Source organism: Antedon mediterranea, chromosome 8, assembly GCF_964355755.1.
Source record: "Antedon mediterranea chromosome 8, ecAntMedi1.1, whole genome shotgun sequence".
Lineage (NCBI taxonomy): Eukaryota > Metazoa > Echinodermata > Crinoidea > Comatulida > Antedonidae > Antedon > Antedon mediterranea.
Genome location: NC_092677.1, coordinates 23178253 through 23198005, shown reverse-complemented (window position 1 = coordinate 23198005; position 19753 = coordinate 23178253). Strand labels below are relative to the sequence as shown.

General features: G+C 32.9%; 1 protein-coding gene and 1 long non-coding RNA gene across 2 annotated transcripts in view; one reads left to right on the top strand and one right to left on the bottom strand.

The window, feature by feature from the left end:
• The window catches only part of LOC140057722 (uncharacterized), a 66033-nt gene extending 46280 nt beyond the window's left edge, over positions 1–19753 (bottom strand). Inside the window, exons 1-15 of the mRNA XM_072103443.1 lie at positions 19631–19753; positions 15665–15775; positions 15127–15285; positions 12882–13223; positions 12231–12326; positions 11455–11848; positions 11079–11335; positions 10500–10645; positions 10142–10195; positions 9547–9700; positions 9331–9444; positions 5030–5371; positions 3233–3331; positions 1025–1138; positions 576–756 (exon numbers count right to left, since the gene is read on the bottom strand). Of these exons, the coding sequence (XP_071959544.1) occupies positions 576–756; positions 1025–1138; positions 3233–3331; positions 5030–5371; positions 9331–9444; positions 9547–9700; positions 10142–10195; positions 10500–10645; positions 11079–11335; positions 11455–11848; positions 12231–12326; positions 12882–13223; positions 15127–15285; positions 15665–15775; positions 19631–19700 (2633 nt within the window). The 5' untranslated portion in view covers positions 19701–19753. The remainder of the gene's footprint in view (positions 1–575; positions 757–1024; positions 1139–3232; positions 3332–5029; positions 5372–9330; positions 9445–9546; positions 9701–10141; positions 10196–10499; positions 10646–11078; positions 11336–11454; positions 11849–12230; positions 12327–12881; positions 13224–15126; positions 15286–15664; positions 15776–19630) is intronic.
• Positions 7064–7963, top strand: LOC140056134 (uncharacterized). The gene is made up of 2 exons (XR_011846723.1): positions 7064–7420; positions 7889–7963. It is a non-coding gene; the product is annotated as an uncharacterized lncRNA (long non-coding RNA).

Here is a 19753-nt window from a genome sequence, read left to right as displayed (position 1 = left end):
TAACCACTGGAAGTAATAGAGCTTTGTATAAGTTCAACATAGCTAACCAGGACATATTTTTACTACATTTTGAAATGAAACCAAGCAATCTGCTTGCTTTACAACATATATAATTAACTTGTGTATGACAAGACAACGAACTATTTACATAAACACCTAGAAATTTGAATTCTGTAACTTTAGGAATATTGTCTGATTCTATGGTATAATCCCAGTTAACTATCTCTTTACATCTTGTAACATGCATTACGGCGCATTTGACAGTAGACACTGTGTTCGGTGGTACAACTGGGATACTTGGACATAATCGTCTATATTAGTTTCAAAATACATACATGCCTTCTATGGTGAAATATATAAACAATCACATCTTTATAATATTATTATACAGTTTGTAAGTGCATTTTGAAAGAAATTAATTGTTCTTTAAATCTAGATTGTATTTACAAAATAATGCTTCTTTTGATAAAGCGTGTGTTGCAGTGATAGTGATACTATATAATCTTATTCCAGTTCAGCACGAATACAAAATTTACTTAATCACTTATAGAATTAGATAAATTAAATATCCTTACAGACAATGGGCCGCTGTCATAACCCATGTTCGATTGAGTAACGTTCCTCCACAAATATGAGAACCAAAGTAGCTCTGTAACGATACTATCCATGGCCACTTTCCTGGGTCTGCATCTGTACCACCAACAATTCGACTCTCTCCATTTACAAGTGGTTGTGATCCACACGTCTCAAGTGTCTCTTTATGAAATAAAAAATACAATAAGTAGAAAAGTATGCAACAAAGTAATTTTATGGTAAATATTTGGAGCTTTATTAAGGAACATATTCCCAATTAAGGAAAACAGGATTGAGTTCAATTCACATTTATTTACTCATCGTTTATAAATACAGTTTCATAGCAATGATGGCAAGGATCCTGCATAGAGAAGTTTACACTTCTGTTTTCGCAGTTAAAGAATAATAAAGCCATGTAACGAGTTTATTCCAAATGACAACAAAAACGTACCATTCCAACAACCCTCTTCGTCTGACCAATCAAAACAATCGTTGACTCGATCACATCGGCTGCTGTTTAACGTGCATAATCCATTAGGACATCTAAAAGATTCAGCGGAACAACCTACCAATAGTGCGAATAGAAGCGGATTATTATAGTATAATTTGTATTATTTAAGTATAATTTGTCAACATAAATACCTTATACTCTCCTTTGCTCAATTGCGTGTAAACGGAATTAGATGATGGGTGGGATGCGACAGTCCGCTTCGCTTCGCTCGCTCCCCCTCTAGGAAGTGTAGACGATGGTTCTCGGAATGATAATGTTCTCCTTATACGTTTTCTGTCGGTTACCATTATTGAAAATGCGTGACATTCGTAAAACTAAACTACTTTGTTTCACAGTGTTTTAGATGAGTAATAACATTTTAAAGTATAGTTTTTATTGTTTGGTAGGGCCCTTTGGGGAGGCGGAGGTCATTTGAGGGAGGTGCTTATTCGAGGGATATATGTTAAATTTGTTAGTTTTAATAATATGGTAACATTCAGTAGATAAGAAAAGTGGTAAAAAAGAATAACAAATGTGGGGGGGGGGGGGGGAGGTTATTATTCAAAGTTGGAGAGGCGTTTATTCAAATGAATACCATCCTAATAATTATTAATACATTATTTAATTTAATCATCTTTTGAAACTGCCGTAACAGAGTGGGCCCAAGAAAGAAGACATTACGGCTTGCAACATGGGCAGACATCTCGGTCCTAACGGGACACAGGAAGATAGCCTACAGTTATTCCTGCAAGCTTCTTCAATAAAACTCAGCTATCGGGATTTCACTCGAAAAATGTCTTATCATCAAATCTCCCTATGTAATTTTATAATACTATTCCCCACAATATATTCTGATTCTTTATGACGTATATTTAATTTGATCTTTATTAATTTGCAGTATAATTTAACTACTGTACCTTCACACACGCGTGGTATGTTTTAAAATAAACAAAAAACTGAAATGGCTATGACTAATGGCCAACTTAAGCTGCACTCCTACTATCTGATTTTTTTTTCGTCTTCCAAAGGGACACTGTATTGATTGATGGAAAGTGCCTGTTTCCAGTCACCTTTAGGGTCAAATCTATTATTTTAACTGCTCCCTTGTGTTTAAAAGAGAGAAAATATTTGAAACCAGGTTGTTGCAAGGTGAACTTATCTTAAACCCGGAAATTACTTTGACCGGGAAGAATTGAAATTGAGAGGGAAATCTAATGTTGAAATCATAAATGTTGTTAAAAAAACTCTTTATAATATCTTCCTAAGATAAAAATATGGAACAATAGCGTCGGCGTGAACACTAATGTTATCAAATCTACGTTTCGCGGTACATCTCGGATAGATAAGGTAGGTATCCAAGGCGGAGATTTGTACCGAAGTCTTTGCATTGTGCTCGCCTATGTCAGAATTAACCATAATTTATATATAGATAGGCTGTAGTAGACACGGTTTATTAAACCAATGTGTCATGTTGGTTGGTGATCGCGGTTACACCATGACTGAATAAAAAAAACTGCGACTAATGCACGGGATTGTTGAATTTTTTTTTTCATTTTATTTCATTTATTGAATTTTGTTTTCATTTCATTTAATTTATTTCGAAAATTTAATTGATGTATACATTTTCTCCGCCGTCAAAGACAATTAAAATCATTTTTGAGTCATTTAAATATAAGATATAGGCCTACAATAAAAAGAAAGAAAGAAAGAAAGAAAGAAAGAGAGAATAAGAATTGCCGAGATCAATGCAGCCACCAATAGTTACAAATTAAAATACCCCATTTTACTAATTAGTATCCGACAAACAATGACGTAATTCTTAGCTTGTCCTTATTTGGATGCTATTGTTGTATGTTGACTTCCAAACTCGAAAAATTAAATTTTAAATGGGGTCCAAAAAAACCGATAAAAAATACAAATTCGGTGTAAATTTTTAGTTCTGTAAACGTGTCAGATAAGAGATACAGGGAGTTTTCATGAATTCCAAAGATTTTCTTTAATTTAATATATTGTTATCTCACTGTCGTTACTGTCATCTATAATCATAATAATTATTATTATCATCATTATTCACTCTTCGTTTCGTATCACATTATAAATGATGACGACTGCAATGATTATAATAAAATAATTTGATATGTTGCATAACATTACAACGAATAAACATACTGCATGGCCATGTTTCATCCGATTTGTCCTGGCAATCAAAATATCCATTACACAGTTCATGTATCAATATTACACCACCGCTGCTACATACAAAATAATCTGTAAACAATTATAAAATATATTTTAGTGAACTGATTTAACCGGTTAAAAATGTGAAATAAAACTAGAATTTATTCGTCACTTTGACGAATCATTGTAATAAAAGATAATTTTACTGACATTTAATTTTTAAAAATACATTGAAATATGAGCGCAATGCATAATACGCTTATAGTGCTGCGGAGTTATGCCTACAATGCATATAGAATGTATATACTGTATATACTGTATATACACAGGGATCTATACGGGATCCAAATATGTTCTAATTTTTGGTTATCAAAATGAAACAAGAATATAACAATTTCGGAAGATTATTTGAGCAAAAAGATGTAGGATTTGGAAGAAAATTGAACACGTAGAAGCGTGATGTGCTCTGTTTTAAATTTGTGACGAAAGAGATGTAAAAGCTATTTTTTAACTTCAACTGGTCATATGATAACGTCACAACATCCGATAGGCACAATTTTTATATGAATTCATATCTACATTTCAGCAGTTTTCATAATAAGTTATAAATATCAAGGTCATGACCTATGTTATTCAAATAGTTAGAGTTGATGACGTCATGAAAATGAAAATGCTGGCAACTCATAAGAAAGATAATTGATTCAGCAAGCATCTATTAAAATTTTAGAGAAAATCGGGCACAGATGAGTGAGATGCGCTCTATTGAATGTGATTGTCTATGACAAAAGGAAAAAAAGCCTATTCGTGTGGCCAAATGATGACGTTATAACATTCTGTACGTCAAATGTATACATGAATTCATATCTAGAACTCATTGGCTTCCATAATAAGTTAAACAATTTGGGAGTCACCGTGCATTCTGAGGAGCTATAAGAGATTCAAAAGATTCAAAAGAGGTCTCTTTTTACACAAATTTGGATTAAATTTTCCATTGGAGAGCGCACGATTATTTAGTTCATGGAAATGAAAGCAATTTATCACGTAGGGTATGAAGAACAAATATAGGTAGTAAAATTAAACTTTTTGAATTACTTAGATGCTATGCGCATAGAAATGTGCGCGTGACAACATTTTGAAACGCTCAAAATGTTCTGCGATGCTGTAATTTGATTAGAAATTGATTTTGAGCATTTTAATTTTTTTCGTACTGTCTGTTTTTGTGTTTATATGTTGACTCTTGACCTGAAGATTATGTGTAGTGAATTTAATTGATATTTGAAAGCACATGAAAATATGTGAATTCTCAAAATGACGCTTCGATGACGTCATGGTTGAGTGATCACGCTGAAAAGCTTATTGTGGCTATGTTTTTGTTATGACAAAAATATTGTGAACATTGATATTTTTTCAATAACAATTCTAATAGTTGAGGTCCGTTATAAATACCGGCATGCATCGCACGCGGATTGATATTTTTTCGTTTTGCTTCTGTGATGATGATCAGCGTCGATCGTGGTCGTGAAACTGGTTGTAGTGTATGACGCGGAGGAATCAGTGATATTCAAAACAGGCCATCCACGATTCTGCTTAAGATTGAAAGAGATTCTGCTTAAGATTGAAAGAAATTCAGCAACGGAAAATCACAAAGATATACTTATTAACAGTCATTCATTAAGTCATGAAGTATTGTTATCATTCAACTCATAAACATTCATTTTGTTTATACTATTATCCGCTTATATAACACTAATGTGTCTCTGCTAAAGAATAATAAATTGACAAACATACCAGTACGATTTACTGCAGTTACTGTTGCATTAAATCCTCTGTCGCGTACAGCAGAGTCTGTGATTAAATTAATCCACATTGTCCCATTGTTAGAAATTATAGAATGGAATTTTGAACCTGTAAATCTATATTCATAACTGTTTTCTACAAATCCAATATGCAAATAATCATATCCATCCTCCAGTTGAAAGTCGTTGAACTCAATAAGAATAACCAAGTCTGATGAGGTGGTTATTAGCCATAGGCAATCTAAATTGTTGTAGTAATCATTTGGATAATTTGGAGATGAAAATGGAAAATAAAGTTTGGCATTCCCAAGTGATATTTCTGTAAGGTCGCATTCTGTAAAATAATAATAAATACAGTATTAATGACAATTGCTATTACTGGAAAACAGATATTATGCTAATGACTTTGAAATATTATAGACAGATGTTTGATAATTAATAATCGATAGCTGATGATTGGAAAAGGAGTAAAGGCAATAGGAAATGTTTTAATATTTTGTGTAGACATATAAAATATACATCCATGTATGGACGTTCATAATTTAAATGTCCATGGTATAAAATATATAAAGAATTTATAGGCCTAATATCGGAGCACTTGGACATTTCACTAAAGAATTATGATCGATGGTCCTAAGGTTTCAACAGTAATGTTTACGAATGGACATATTTGGACGCTTTGCTATCTATATGAAATGAACTTAAACTATTATGAATAGGTAGAAAAACGGAACATTTTTCATGTTGTGATTGAGTGGCCGAGCGGTTAAGACAGTGGAATCGTAATCCATAGCCATAACATCGGCAAGGGTTCGAGGCCCACTCGCTCCATGGTTCTGGTGGTAGAACAAGTCTTCTCGGATAAGGACTATAAATTGCTCGTGCGCACTTTAAAGAACCTAGTACATCTTTCGAGACGAGTAGGGGTTACCCCGGTGTACTAGCTGCCGATGACACGTTGTGGCCTTAGGAGAAGAATTTTGTTCAACCTTTTCAAGGTCACAGCGTCTAAAATAACGCTAAATAAATGTCGCATTATACATTACATGAAAAATTATAAAATAGCATCAAAACAAAATAATGTAAAGGATTTACAAAAGAGGGAAATGGCAAACATACTTCTCACTCAAGTCAGAAAACAGCTCTGTACACGTTATAACACATATACGACATAATTGTGTAAAGGACCTTGACCTACTTTATAATAATAATAATAATAATAATAATAATAATACCAATACTAATAATAATAATAATAATAATAATAATAATAATAATAATAATAAGCTTTATTTAATCACGGATACTTAACTCAACTAAAAGTTGTTTTTCAGTAAGACCGTGCTCAAATGAGTTCACATTTTTAATATCTTCATGTAGCTCATTCCAAACCTTGGCACCTCTATATGATAAGCTACGTTTTTTGTAGTTTGTTTTTGGTTTTGGTACTATTAAATTTGGCTTAGTTCTAATATTATAGTAATTGTTTTTGATATTGAACTTATTTAATAAATATGGAGGTGCAAGGTTGTTCATAATCTTAAACATAACAATAGCTTCATTTATATATAACCTTTCATCTAAGTTCATCCAATTTAACTTTGAACTAACTCATCCGTTCTAGTTGCATTACTTTACACCCCTTACGGCAAATGTGTAACTGCTTCACATACGATATAACGTAACGCTTGACCTACTGAATATTCTTAAAATAGTTTTGTATTGAATGATGTTCATTTACCATCTCTATAAATTCCCACCCAAGATAATATGTAACCTTTTTTATGTATGGCCTATAATATGTCCTGTGAATAACTAGCTTCACGCACCTGTATGAAATGGCAGACCTTTGCAGAGGATAAGTCGCTTTATACGTTATAAAACAACATATTTCATTATGGAATGATGACTTTTCACCTACTCTTTCATTTTCATTACCAATTCTATTTTACGGGAAATGGCAACATTATGTATTATACTGTATTAATTTTTCTTACCGCAGTTTAATTCGTCTTCGTCATCACACTCGATTCACCAGGGACAAAAAGTAGTGAGCCCTCTATCGGCAGCCAATCGTTTTTGCACACGAGACAGCGTGGACAATTACCCGGAAGCAACTTTGTTTTGAAAAGTAAATCTTAGGTTTTTGCAAACTGGCCAATTGGAACTTTTGGTTTTATTTACTAATGAATAATTCATGAAAACCTTTGACAAGGCATCTACGAACCACGTGATATTGTTTTTTAATCGACGAACCCATTATATTTGTGTGAAACAAGGGTGAATTACACCGATGTTTTTTAAACAATTTTAGGCTATTCGAATGTTAAAATTTCGTCTAATTTGTTGAGGCTGTAATAAAACAACGCAATTTTTTGAGAAGGTGGGTTTTATAGTTTCTGAATATTTGATTTTTCAATAGTAGTTAATAAAAAAATCTCGTTGGGGTTATTTTTTATTTTTTTTTAATGGCTGCTTAAACATGTGCCTTCTTGGGTATTTCACTATTGAAAATGGAACACATGGTTGTAGCTAAAATCATTTTTTACGCCATAAGATAAAAAATGTGGTTTTGTAAATTAATAAGGGCAACATATAATATATAGGAAAGCTGTTTTTAATCATAAAACTCTACAAAGCCTCTTTTTTTTTATTTATAAATCAATATAGTCTAGGCCTAGTAGTACAGTAGGAGAGCCAGGCTTTAGCCTATAGTGGGGTAGTGCGTGCATTATTGGCGCGTGTTCATTGTCGGGCGCGCGTTGTTTATAGGCCTAAGAAAATAAGTAAAATATACAAATATAATTAAATAATGATTATTATTAATTGAATGTTGTTTTTTTTTTTACAGACCACAGAGGATTGTTCTACATACTTCAATACAAATAGCATTAAATCAACAACAATTTCTTATGAGTCATATTAATTGCTCTGGCATATAATGTGAAAAAGCACTATTAATACTGTAATAATGGATATCTATAGATGTACTGCCAAAAAGACATTTTATTTTTTAAAAACTTTAACTTATCCTAATTTACTTATTTAAAGGTTCAAGTGGCGCTTGGTTGTTGTGCAGTAGTTTAATAAAGTTTAAATGTACATTTCAAATCGGCAAATAAATAATGGTAATAGGCCTACAGTACTGCAGTAAAGAAAATCTTTTCGAAGATTAGGCTTAGTACAAAAGATGTTAGCTAAGTTGATGTAGAAAACTTGTTGTCTGATTTTTAAGGTAAAATTTGTGATAATATTAAAAGTTAAAATGTTAATTGGTGTGTATTTGTATTTCATTTATTGCTCCATTATTATAATAAAAAGCAGGGAACCATGAAATTTCATTTTAGCTCCGATAAAAAGTAAACATTTTCAGCATATACTGTACTTAAATCAATCATATGTTAGTGACAGGTGACATTAACAGATTTATTATGAGATTACTAGTAAGCCTACTAGTAGGTTTAGCTCTATTCATAAAAATAATGACATTATATACTGTACATTAATTAATTAGCCTAGCTAGGCCTAACTAATTTTTCAGTATTTTACCAAGTCAACCGTTCAGGCATGCAGACAGTCCTCACTTTACACTAATCTTCATAATTTTAAGAAAAATGAAAGTTCAGCACTTTATTTCAAAATTTATAAGCCCATATTATAAGATTCTGCATCATCCACTTAACAAGAACTAAAATCGAGAGCCCAGTGATAGAGCGCATCTTCCGACGTTCTCGTCGCCTAAGGAAACGAGTATTCCAGCCCTGTCGCGTCTTCCTAGGCCTACGCGCACCGCACTTTCGCTCAAAATACACTATCTTCAACTCCTTATAAAATTTGTTTGAAAAATAACCCCAAGCTTATATTTGGAAATCTTTGAAAATGCATATAAGACTATATTATAGCGTTTTCAGAATTTCATTTAAAAATTGCAAATTAATGTTAGCTATTTTAACAGATTAGTTAGTTTTCACTTTTTTGTTTTCGGCGTATGACTCGCTTTGTTTACGTTTACATTTGGCTTAGACGTTTATCTTGGAATTCGAATCAATTAATCCATAATCAACTAAAATTGCTATTGTTGTGGTTTTTGTTTAATATAAATGTTCTTAATAAACAGAAATAAATCAAACAACAATATAATTTAATATAAATCCGTTAAAAGGGAAATTTAGACAGCCTATAAAACACGGAAGTCAGAACTCGCGTCGCTCGAAATGCTCGGGAACTTTCTATTTATAGCCAATCGAAAAAGGCTCCGGCTAACTTAAACAATGAAAACGGCCCTCGGAACACTTAATGTCCCATTTTCGCTGTTTGACGTGGATGTGTCATATAAACACTCACTGCGACCATTACAAACGAGTGATTCGTTTAAACAAGAACCGTCCTTGCAGAAAAATTGACAATCTATATTAAAATAGAAAGAATGGTACCATCATTATTTGAAAAATCGAAAATTTACCATGATAATTTACTAAACATCATACATTTATTACAATGATTACTTACCACGACTTACAAATAGATCAATAAATTCAATAAAACTGGAAACTCGTGCGTATCCTACAATTCCTTCACCACATGGAATTGAACCAAAGCTTGTAACACCAGTGACATACCAGACGTTATCTTTCTGACAAATTAATGGTCCACCACTGTCGCCCTGAAATCAAATAAATATTTATAAAAGGAATATGGTTCAGTAAAATAACAGTTATTTAGTCCAATAAGCAATATTCATGTAATTAATCTCATAAATGAAATCCTTAAGCACACACACTGTTGTGAAACAAACGCATTTATATGTTGATTGAAATAATTAATCATTGATGAAGATTAGGAAATCTTTACGAAAAGAAAAATCGTTTGAATTATTAAACCTAAAACTTAAATATTCGATCGTTCGGAATTCTACCATTATGCTAATTTCTTCGGTGTATACAAGTTTGAATTTAGGAAACAGTGTGAAAGTTTATATTTTTAAGATTTATTTAAAAAGTTTTTTTACTAGAGAGACTTGTCTTGTCTATCTCCTGTATGTTAATAACAGTGAAAACTCATGATGTAGATTTTGCTAAGCACACGTAACGTCACAGCAATTTACGGCGAAGGCTGTACGGCGATATCGCGCGAAGGTATCGTAAATCTCGCAATTGTTCTGAAATCAAATGTAAATCCCTAATAAGTTGTCAAAATATGGTTCTAGATAAATTTGTCATTGGTGTGGAAGACTCTTTCTCGAGAGCTTCTGCTTGATGTGCAGTATGGTGTTTCCCCGGTTGTTTCAAATTCGATTGGATGGTAAATCTTTACATCACCGGTGTGGTACGACAGGACAGTACTAGTGGTGAATTGTAATACAATTATTTGCTTTAACAGTGTGTAAAAACTTACCTACAAATAATAACGAATCGCTGCATAACATAATATAATAAAATTATAAGTGAATATGAAATACGTACGTCACAAGAACCAATTATTTGTTCGTCGTTATATACACAAATAGTACTGTTTAGAATCGGAAAATTCATAGCGTTCCACATATCTAGACACAACTCTTGGCTGATAATGGGCACAGTTGCTTCTTGCAATATGTCTGGTGAATAGCCTAAAACATTGTATAATACATTACATAATTATAATAATAAGCAATAAACTATTGAAGGCGAATTGTTTACGGTCTTCAATGTTTAAAATATTACTTCTTGACGTATTTAAATTCTCAAGATTCTCACAATAAAACCCAAGAAATGTTCAAAAGGCTTTTTCAAGTAATCCATTTAGGTCTATATTTTGTTTTAGATGAGTAAGAAACGGAAAACCGGTTGACGGTCTATGGCTAGTGTTTGCGCGATATTTTCGATTAGGCTAGGCTCAGTACATTTCAGTGTAAAAGATATGTATATTAATGTTTTACTTCACCGAAGGAGATCCGTCCGTCATCACAGTCTCTGTCACTCTATATTATTCTGTTTTCATTCAAGTTTTATTTCAAGAGGTTATGAATATGTAAAATAAAAGTAAACAAAGTAATGATTTACCCTGAAAATCATATAGACTTCCCCAGCCAGCAATGACACAGTTAGTTCCAGCTTCAAAGTCCTCACCATAGCACGCCGGCTGTATAAATGCACTATAATTCACAGGTTTTGCCAGTCTTAGTAGGGCGATGTCATTACTTAATGTTGTAGGATTATATTCCGGGTGTGAGTACTCCCCAACTACTTCAATCTCTTCACGAAACACTGATTGCCCATCCAAGTCAATGGTACCAAGGAGAACAGAATGTACCGAACCACTATGAATAAAAAAACTAAGCGTAACTACCGTATATGCACATCATATTGACTAACTAATAGTAATAGTTTAAAACACATTTTAATAAATGTTAATTTGATTCTATAAAAATAGTCTCACAGACAATGGGCAGCGGTCAAAACCCATGTTCGATTGATCAATGTTCCTCCACAAATATGAGAACCAAAGTAGCTCTGTAACGATACTATCCATGGCCACTTTCCTGGGTCTGCATCTGTACCACCAACAATTCGACTCTCTCCATTGACAAGTGGTTGTGATCCACACGTCGCAGGTGTCTCTTTTTGAAATGATAAATTTAATATAAAACAGTTAAAACCAAGTATACATAATGGTAATGTTGCACTATTAATTAACCACAATAACATCACCAACTTACCGTCCCAACAATTCTCTTCATCTGACCAATCTAAACAATCGTTAAGTCTATCACATCGGCTGCCGTTAGAGATGCATATTCCATTAGGACATCTAAAAGGTTCAGTGAAACAATCTACACAAAATGTATATCAATTACCAACTCTTCCGGTGTATAGCTTGACCGAAGGATTTACACTATGTAAGCATTACATAAAATACATAGACTACTCTAGTACTGTAAGTGTGCATATTTCTCAAATTGAATAAATGTTTCTTATGAATATGCATGAACGTGACGGAACTGTACACAACGTTTCATAATAAGACAAGCCCCTAATAAAAATTCTCTTTGGATACTAGAAATGTGTTTTAAACAGTGTTTTAAGTTGTCTAAAGATGTTTAGGCCTATCCCCATTTTTAATTTGAGGTCATGACTATTTTTATTTACTAGTTTGAGCATGATGACTGAAATTGTGATCTATAGATAGAGATAAATGAAGTACTAAAAACCTACCACATGACCATTCATCAAAGTTATCCTGGCAATCAAAAAATCCATTACACAATTTATGTATCAATATTATATCACGACTGCCACATACAAAATAATCTGTTAAAAATTGTAAAAACATATTGTTTAGAAAATTCTACTTAACGTAAAATCTTCATCATCATTCATCGTCTCCGTTGTATTCATCATCATCGTCATACAGCATCTCATTTGTATCAAGTATGGTGCCTGTATCATTTATTTTGATATGCCTGAAACACACATAAGATGTTGTATCACCAAAATACTCATATGAATAGTAGAGAAATCTAGATACAGTTCCGAAAATCGGATGGAAATGTAGACCTATTGGTGTGCTTGATATTTTTGTATTTAGCATTGGTAATGTTAAATTGATGATAAAAAAAATGATGAGTGTTGTTTTGTAACTATCAGAATCCAAAACTTCATCTCGATTACTTTAGTCTGGGTGAGTGATGTTTTGCCAGGGAGTAGTCGACGTATGCTCTAAGAATTAGATATTCATAAGTTGTAACTTTTGGCTGGAACTATTCACATATCTACGTAAAACAGCGAAAGTGGGACAAGAAGTAGTGAGCCCTCTATCAACAGCTTTTACTATCGTAAGTGTTCAAACAACATTCACATAATTACCATTTCGCGCAACTGCAGTTACTGTTGCATTAAATCCTCTGTTGCTTACACTAGAGTCTGTAATTAAATTTATCCACAATGTACTGCTGTTAGAAATTACAGAATGGAAGTTTGAACCTGTAAAACTATATTCATAACTATTTTCTACAAATCCAATATACAAATAATCATATGTATTCTCCAGTTGAAAGTCGTTGAACTCAAGAAGAATGACCAAGTCTGAAGAGGTGGTTATCAGCCAGTGACAATCTAAACTGTTGTAGTAATTATTTGGATAATTTGGAGACGAAAGTGAGAATGAAACATTTGCATTCTCAATTGATATCTCTGCAACGTCACATTCTGTAAAATAGCATTAAAGACAGCGTTGATTATAATTGATATTAACTGGCAGTAATAAAGAAATTATATTAATGGAGATTTTGAAAAAAAAAACAGGAATTGATAGAATTTTATAAGAAAGTCATACTATTATTCATCCTGTATCAGTTTTAATAGTTGAAGAGCTAATGATGAGTAAAGCCGATTTTCCACTAGGCGAATTTGTTCGTGCGAATCGAAAGCGTCATGCTATGCACATGCGTATTCGTGTTTCTGTCTGTCATACTGCCTTCTACGACGAATTCTATTTCCTTTGATTTTTCGCTTTAGCGAAATTTACTAGTTCGAATTGTTTCTACTTTTTGCGAAGCGAAATATTGCGCAACCAATCAGAGCTCAGGAAATGAGCTATGACGCTTTCATGAGCACTCATGCGAATCGAAATGCTCAGCAACCACGCGAGGAACATGAACGTCGCAGCTATTCGTTCATGTAGTGGAAAGAGAGTAGGCGATTTTTTTTCTCTTCGAAACGTTGAATTCGCGCGAACAAATTCGCCTAGTGGAAAATAGGCTTAACGCAATGAATTTGTAATATTAGAAGAAATTTGAAATTGCAAACAATACATACTGCAAACAATATAATACTATATTACATAGCCTATGTAAATACGCTAACGTGATTGGTTGAAACTGCATCACATGACTACCGCTGCGAGGATCGTAAATCGTATATATCCTCGAGAACGATGATATTGACTGTGTAATTTTCGCGTAATTATCGTGTCCTCTGTCATTAAACATTTAGATTCTCGAGTACGATGATATTGACTGTGTAATTTTCGTGTGCCAACACTCGCGTTGCCGATAAATAAACAAAAGTCATCAACTCGATCTTGAACTCAGGTGGAATTGTCACTCCATCGCAAGACAACGCTTCAACCGCTGCGCCACGGAAGTTGCTTGAAGAAATTAATCATTTAAACTATTTAAACTATGCATACATAGCGCCCTCATTTGTTATAAGTCCACCCTAAATGAGATGAAACACCATTTGTGATTGGTCAATACTCGCGGTAGTAACCTAGTAACTAGTACGCGCTGAACATCCGGTGATTCGGCTCCTCGAAGATCGAGAAGAAGACGAATTGTTTATTCGGCCTACCTGATTATAATATTATTATTTTTAATAGGCTTATTGATGGAAATTCTTCTGTTAATTTAAACGACCTAGGCCTAAGTGAATATTTTATTGCCAAGGAATCATTAATTAGTAATTATCTGTATATTATTCTTCGCAAGGTAAGGTGTCTAGGCAGGCTTGTTTAAATACAATACAAATACTAGCCTATAGGAGGCCTAGCCTAGCTAGCTTCACCCAACCCAGCAGACTTGTTCTTGGCTATATAATATAACAGATATTGCCTTTTATATCGGTTAAATATAAGAATTGACATCCCCTCGGGAATGATATTAAGTTCTCGGGGAATATATATTTCCCTCAGCTGGCGCTTCGGGAAATATATATTCCCTCGAACTTAATATCATTCCCTCGGGGATGTCAAATCTTATATTTAACCTCTAAGCAGTCAATATCTGTATAATAAACACTATGTACAGTAAACCCAGTCATATGAATTGTGTGACTCTACGCTTTCAACACTACTATTGATCTTGATCAAACGTTTTAGATAAAACAAAATTACCACATTGCTCTATTATCTTACATTCCATGTATTTTGCATTGTAATAATAGTATTTGGTAGGGCCTCCAAAACTCATCATAAAATGAATAAGGTTTTAATCTTAAAGAGGATTTACAAATGTTATTCTTGTTTTGAAATTTCAACCAATACTATAGGCCTATATGGTATATAATTAATTGAGTAGGTCTACTGTTGGGGTACTTAAAAAGGAACTCAAACCTTCTGGATATGCTGTTGTTGTTGTTCTTGTTGTTGTTGTTGAAGGAGGCAGTGTTCCACAGTTAGATTCATCTTCACCATAAAAACAGTCGTTTACACCATCACAAACACTATTCTCTTTAAAGCAAAGTCCGTTCAAGCATTCGAATTCACAAACACCTTCAATGTACAAAATAGACCTGTGAAATCACACCATTATTGGATGTTGCTGTTTTTTCATGGTAACGTTATATTTTATGCCGCGCTCTTTCCGCGAACTGTCACAGATCATTATAAGTCAAATTTTAGCGCTGACGAGAAGGTGTGCGCAAGTATACCTTATGTCAGGATGGTCCGACAAGAGCACAGGAGACACACATCATCATCAACAGAAACAGCAACAATAACAATTGCCATATATATATTTTATACAAAATTCCATTTTTACACGATGTGTTTATTGTCCGTTTGTCAAAATAATATTGTGTTAATGTCAAGAGTCACGAATTTATTCTACCAATTGCACCTAAGCACTGTATAACGTCAAATCTAGACTTACCGTCACAGTAAACTTCATCGCTACAATCAAAACAATCCTGAAATCCATCGCAGTACCATGTGAATGGAATACATCGACCGTCACCACATTTGAACTCGTAATAGTTACAATCTGCTTTGAATAATAACACGTTTCAATTTGATATGTATAGAAATTGTTTAAGAGCATTTGTTACTATTGTAGCTTGTATAGCAAAATACATATAGCCTGGTAGTTAGAAGGCTAACAGACGAAACTGCAACGTCTGCATACGTAACAACAATACGGAAGTACACCTCTTCGTATTGTTTTTTTGAATTATTATAATCATTAACAGGCTTGTAAATAAACTTGTTATGAACTGAGCCACAACTAACAAGTGGTCGAGGTACATGCAATACTAGAACGGCACTCCGAGATTGAATACCTCCGCCTACTGTCAAATTCTCCTACATATGATTTCACCGGACACACAATTGTGTCTTAATGCTGTGTGTGATTAGGCTAATTTCACTAAACCATGTGTATGCAAATTTGGTGTAATGGTTATGTATTAACAAACAATAGTTTCAGTTGATTAACAATCAACGCCAAAAACAAACGGGTGAATTTGAAAAGACGTAGGTTTTTTAAAACTACTCGTATCTAAACCTGTACATTAAATCAAATTATGTTTTAAAATTACAAAAAGCAAATAATAACTCTTGCCTACAAAAATGAAGTTTTTTTGACAAGTAGTTCTCGAGAAAATGCAATTTCAGTTTACTTGTTACGTTAAGACTGCTCGCCGGCTTTTGGAAAATAGTCTCCTATCTTTTAACACTAGCAGGTCTGAGTAAAAAGCAGTCCAGAATTGAGACCCTCGTCCGGATTGCCTCCACAATTTAAATAAAGATCTTTCAATAACTTTTTGAGTAATCCTGCTAACAAACAAGTAAACAGACAAACACACGCGCTGTCATTGCACATACTTAGTCATGGTGGATTAAACAAGACAACGCTCACGCAGACCCCCAAAACAATGACACAATTCAGCCGGGTCGGTGCAATGTATTTCATTGTTTCTCTGCTAGCATAACTACAGCACAGTTACACTAAATTCGTTTGTATTGGCACGACTGTACAATAATAATGTCTACTGTAAAATGTCAACCAGATTCCACACAGGTTTTAAGGGGAGCTCCTACTTTCAGCATTTCATTTTTAGCAAAAATCTCAAAATTTGAATTATTTTATTTTTAGCATTTTTGGCAACATAAATATATACACTACACTCTGACAATACTTTTATTTCATTTACTCTTTATAAAGTAACATAAATGGCAAATAAATGAGGATATATTTTTATAAATTTTTATCAAAGAAATAAATTATGCCTCATTAAATATTCAAAAGGCCATAACTTGACTTAAACAAGGCGTATAATAATAAATTTAGTATCAAAATGTAGATCTTTTAGGAGAAAATATCTATCTAAAGTTATACAAGAGCTTTTTCCTGATTGGTTTATCATTGTACTAGAGAATATAAAATTCTGATTTATAGACCAATCAGAGCAACCATTGTGTATAACTTGCTTTGTTGACATTGCGACAAATCTGCATTTTTTTGCTGCTTAATACAGACTAAGTCTGAAAGAATGTTTTATTTGATAAGTTAACTAATATTATGTAGTAATCAGTGAAGGCTGGGCCTAGAAAACAAATTGCCAATATTCTTCATAATATTCTTCATGTAATTTAATTGATGAAGTTAAGCATAAGAATAAATATAATTTTTAAATTTATTCGTTGATAATTTTATTATTAAAGAGAACTTTATATTTTTGTTTTTACATATTTCTATGATTTTTCCAACTAGGTTTGGCACTTGCGAGAAAGGTACGTAGAGTAAGAATATGGTGTCAAAAAAAGACCCATCTCGATCTCGAAAATGCATCTGGTCGCTGTTGAATAACATCTTTTTGCGGGGAAAACAGCTGATAGGGACCAGATAGAACCAAAATTTGAAGCCGGAAGATATTAAATAATTTACTATTTAAAGACTAATGTATGATTGCAGTTTTTGGCTTATTAAGATGTGAAGTATTGGCTGTTTTTTACATAGTTCTTTGTTTTAATTGTTTAATGACCTAATTGCCCTAATGACCACCCATACAAGTGAGCATACTTGGACAAAGTAGATATTATAATGCAGACAAGCGCTTATAAATTTACATAAGGGCAAAATTCGGTAAATCGTGCGTTACTTTTATGTTTACTCGATGGTATATAAAGTTGGTTCGTACTTTCGGTACTGGTTTTAACCACCTGATGTAACCCTGTTTGCTAATTAAATTGAGTTCGGTTTAATTTGAATTTGGTTTAACACAGGCAGGTCAATTTATGGGTCCTTGCGGATAAACTAAAAACCGTTAGATACTGTATTGCAATACTTTGACAATACTGTAAAATACGTAATTTTTGGTCGCTCTTTGAACCGTAAATTTCTTACTGTGTTTGTGGGTACTGTTAGAAATACACTGTTGACTGTAATCTTTAAGCTATTCGTAAATATATTTGTGGCAACTTTTGTTAAAATTGAATATTATATTTAGTTTGAAAATGTGTTTATTTTTGATCGATTAAGGATACTGTGTAAAAAAAGTTATATAAAAGAACTCCCCATGGATACATCATTATTTTTATTATCTAGGCCTATACAAAAAAAAAAATCGGTAAATCACGTGTGACTTCTAGAATGTTTACTCGATTGTATAGATAGTTGGTAATACTTCAGTACTGATTTTAACCACCTAATATGTTTACAATCTATGTTTAGTTAGATAATTAGTTATTGACGATTAAACCGAATTTAGGTTAAACGACTTGCCCGAATAGAGGTGTTTATAGAACGTGGTACACAGTGTTTATTGGTTGTCTATCACACAACAATACGAATATGTTTTGCATTTATCTATATTCTACAATATCTGAGTTTTTAATTTCTGAAATCCATAGGTTAAACAAAAAACAAAATGTACAAAAAACACTATTTTTATAACTATAATCGTTAATTCAAATGTATTGCTTTACGGCGATGAATGGAACATAGCAAGATAAGCCTAATAATCTATAGTTATTTTTTCAACGGAATAACAGCTACCGTTTTCGATTGCCATCTAAATCGGGAATGTTTTACCGTGTTTAGTATGCTACAAACATAATAAATAAAATTAAATCCAATTTAATTTATTCTTTAATGACATTCAATATCTACGGTTCCTGATTGAAAGAGTGAATTTTAAATCGTAGTAATTCTTATAGGGAATATACTATCCCCCGCCGGACACCATCCTAAAATAATATATAGCGTCCATTTTTTTAACCAAAGAGAGCTTTGTATTCGAGCTAAACATATTTCCAATTTATTTACATGATTAAACATAAATGTTGGTTCCATGAAAGAACCATTGTCCAACCTTTTAAAGGCAACCACTATCACTTTTAAAACCATAATTTTAATTTGTTTTAAACATTTAAACAGACAATACGACAATACTCGCATAACATATCCCTGTCCTCAATTGGGCTATCTGAAGTGTTATTCCAATACACATAGTCATTTCATTATCAACATGAATATTTACAGTCTCATTATGAGGCAACATATCTTTGTTGGAAAGATCAAGTACATTTAAAAATATTGGAAGCAAGTATATATGACTGGATATTTATGTAGCTTCAACATTGAGCTTCGCTAAGAAGCCTTTAAAGTCACGCTCGGGTTGAATAAAGAGAGGATTTGTATTGCTGGAGTGAACGAGTAAATTGAAATAGTATGGCCATATCCCCAGAGTGACTGGAAATGCTTTTCAGCAGTAATAAAGATATTGACACATAACCGAAACTTATGAAGGCGACTGGTAAAATGTTCTATTGCTATTATTGTATACCGGTCACAGAAACGGTATTATGACCATACATAATTATTAAAATAATAACTTACCTTGATTTGATTCGCCAAATGACACATATATAAAAAAAACAATAAGTCTCAACAATAAATAGTTATTCATGTTGTTATCAGCAATACCGTAATGAAAACACTCTATATGGTAGATGCTGTTTA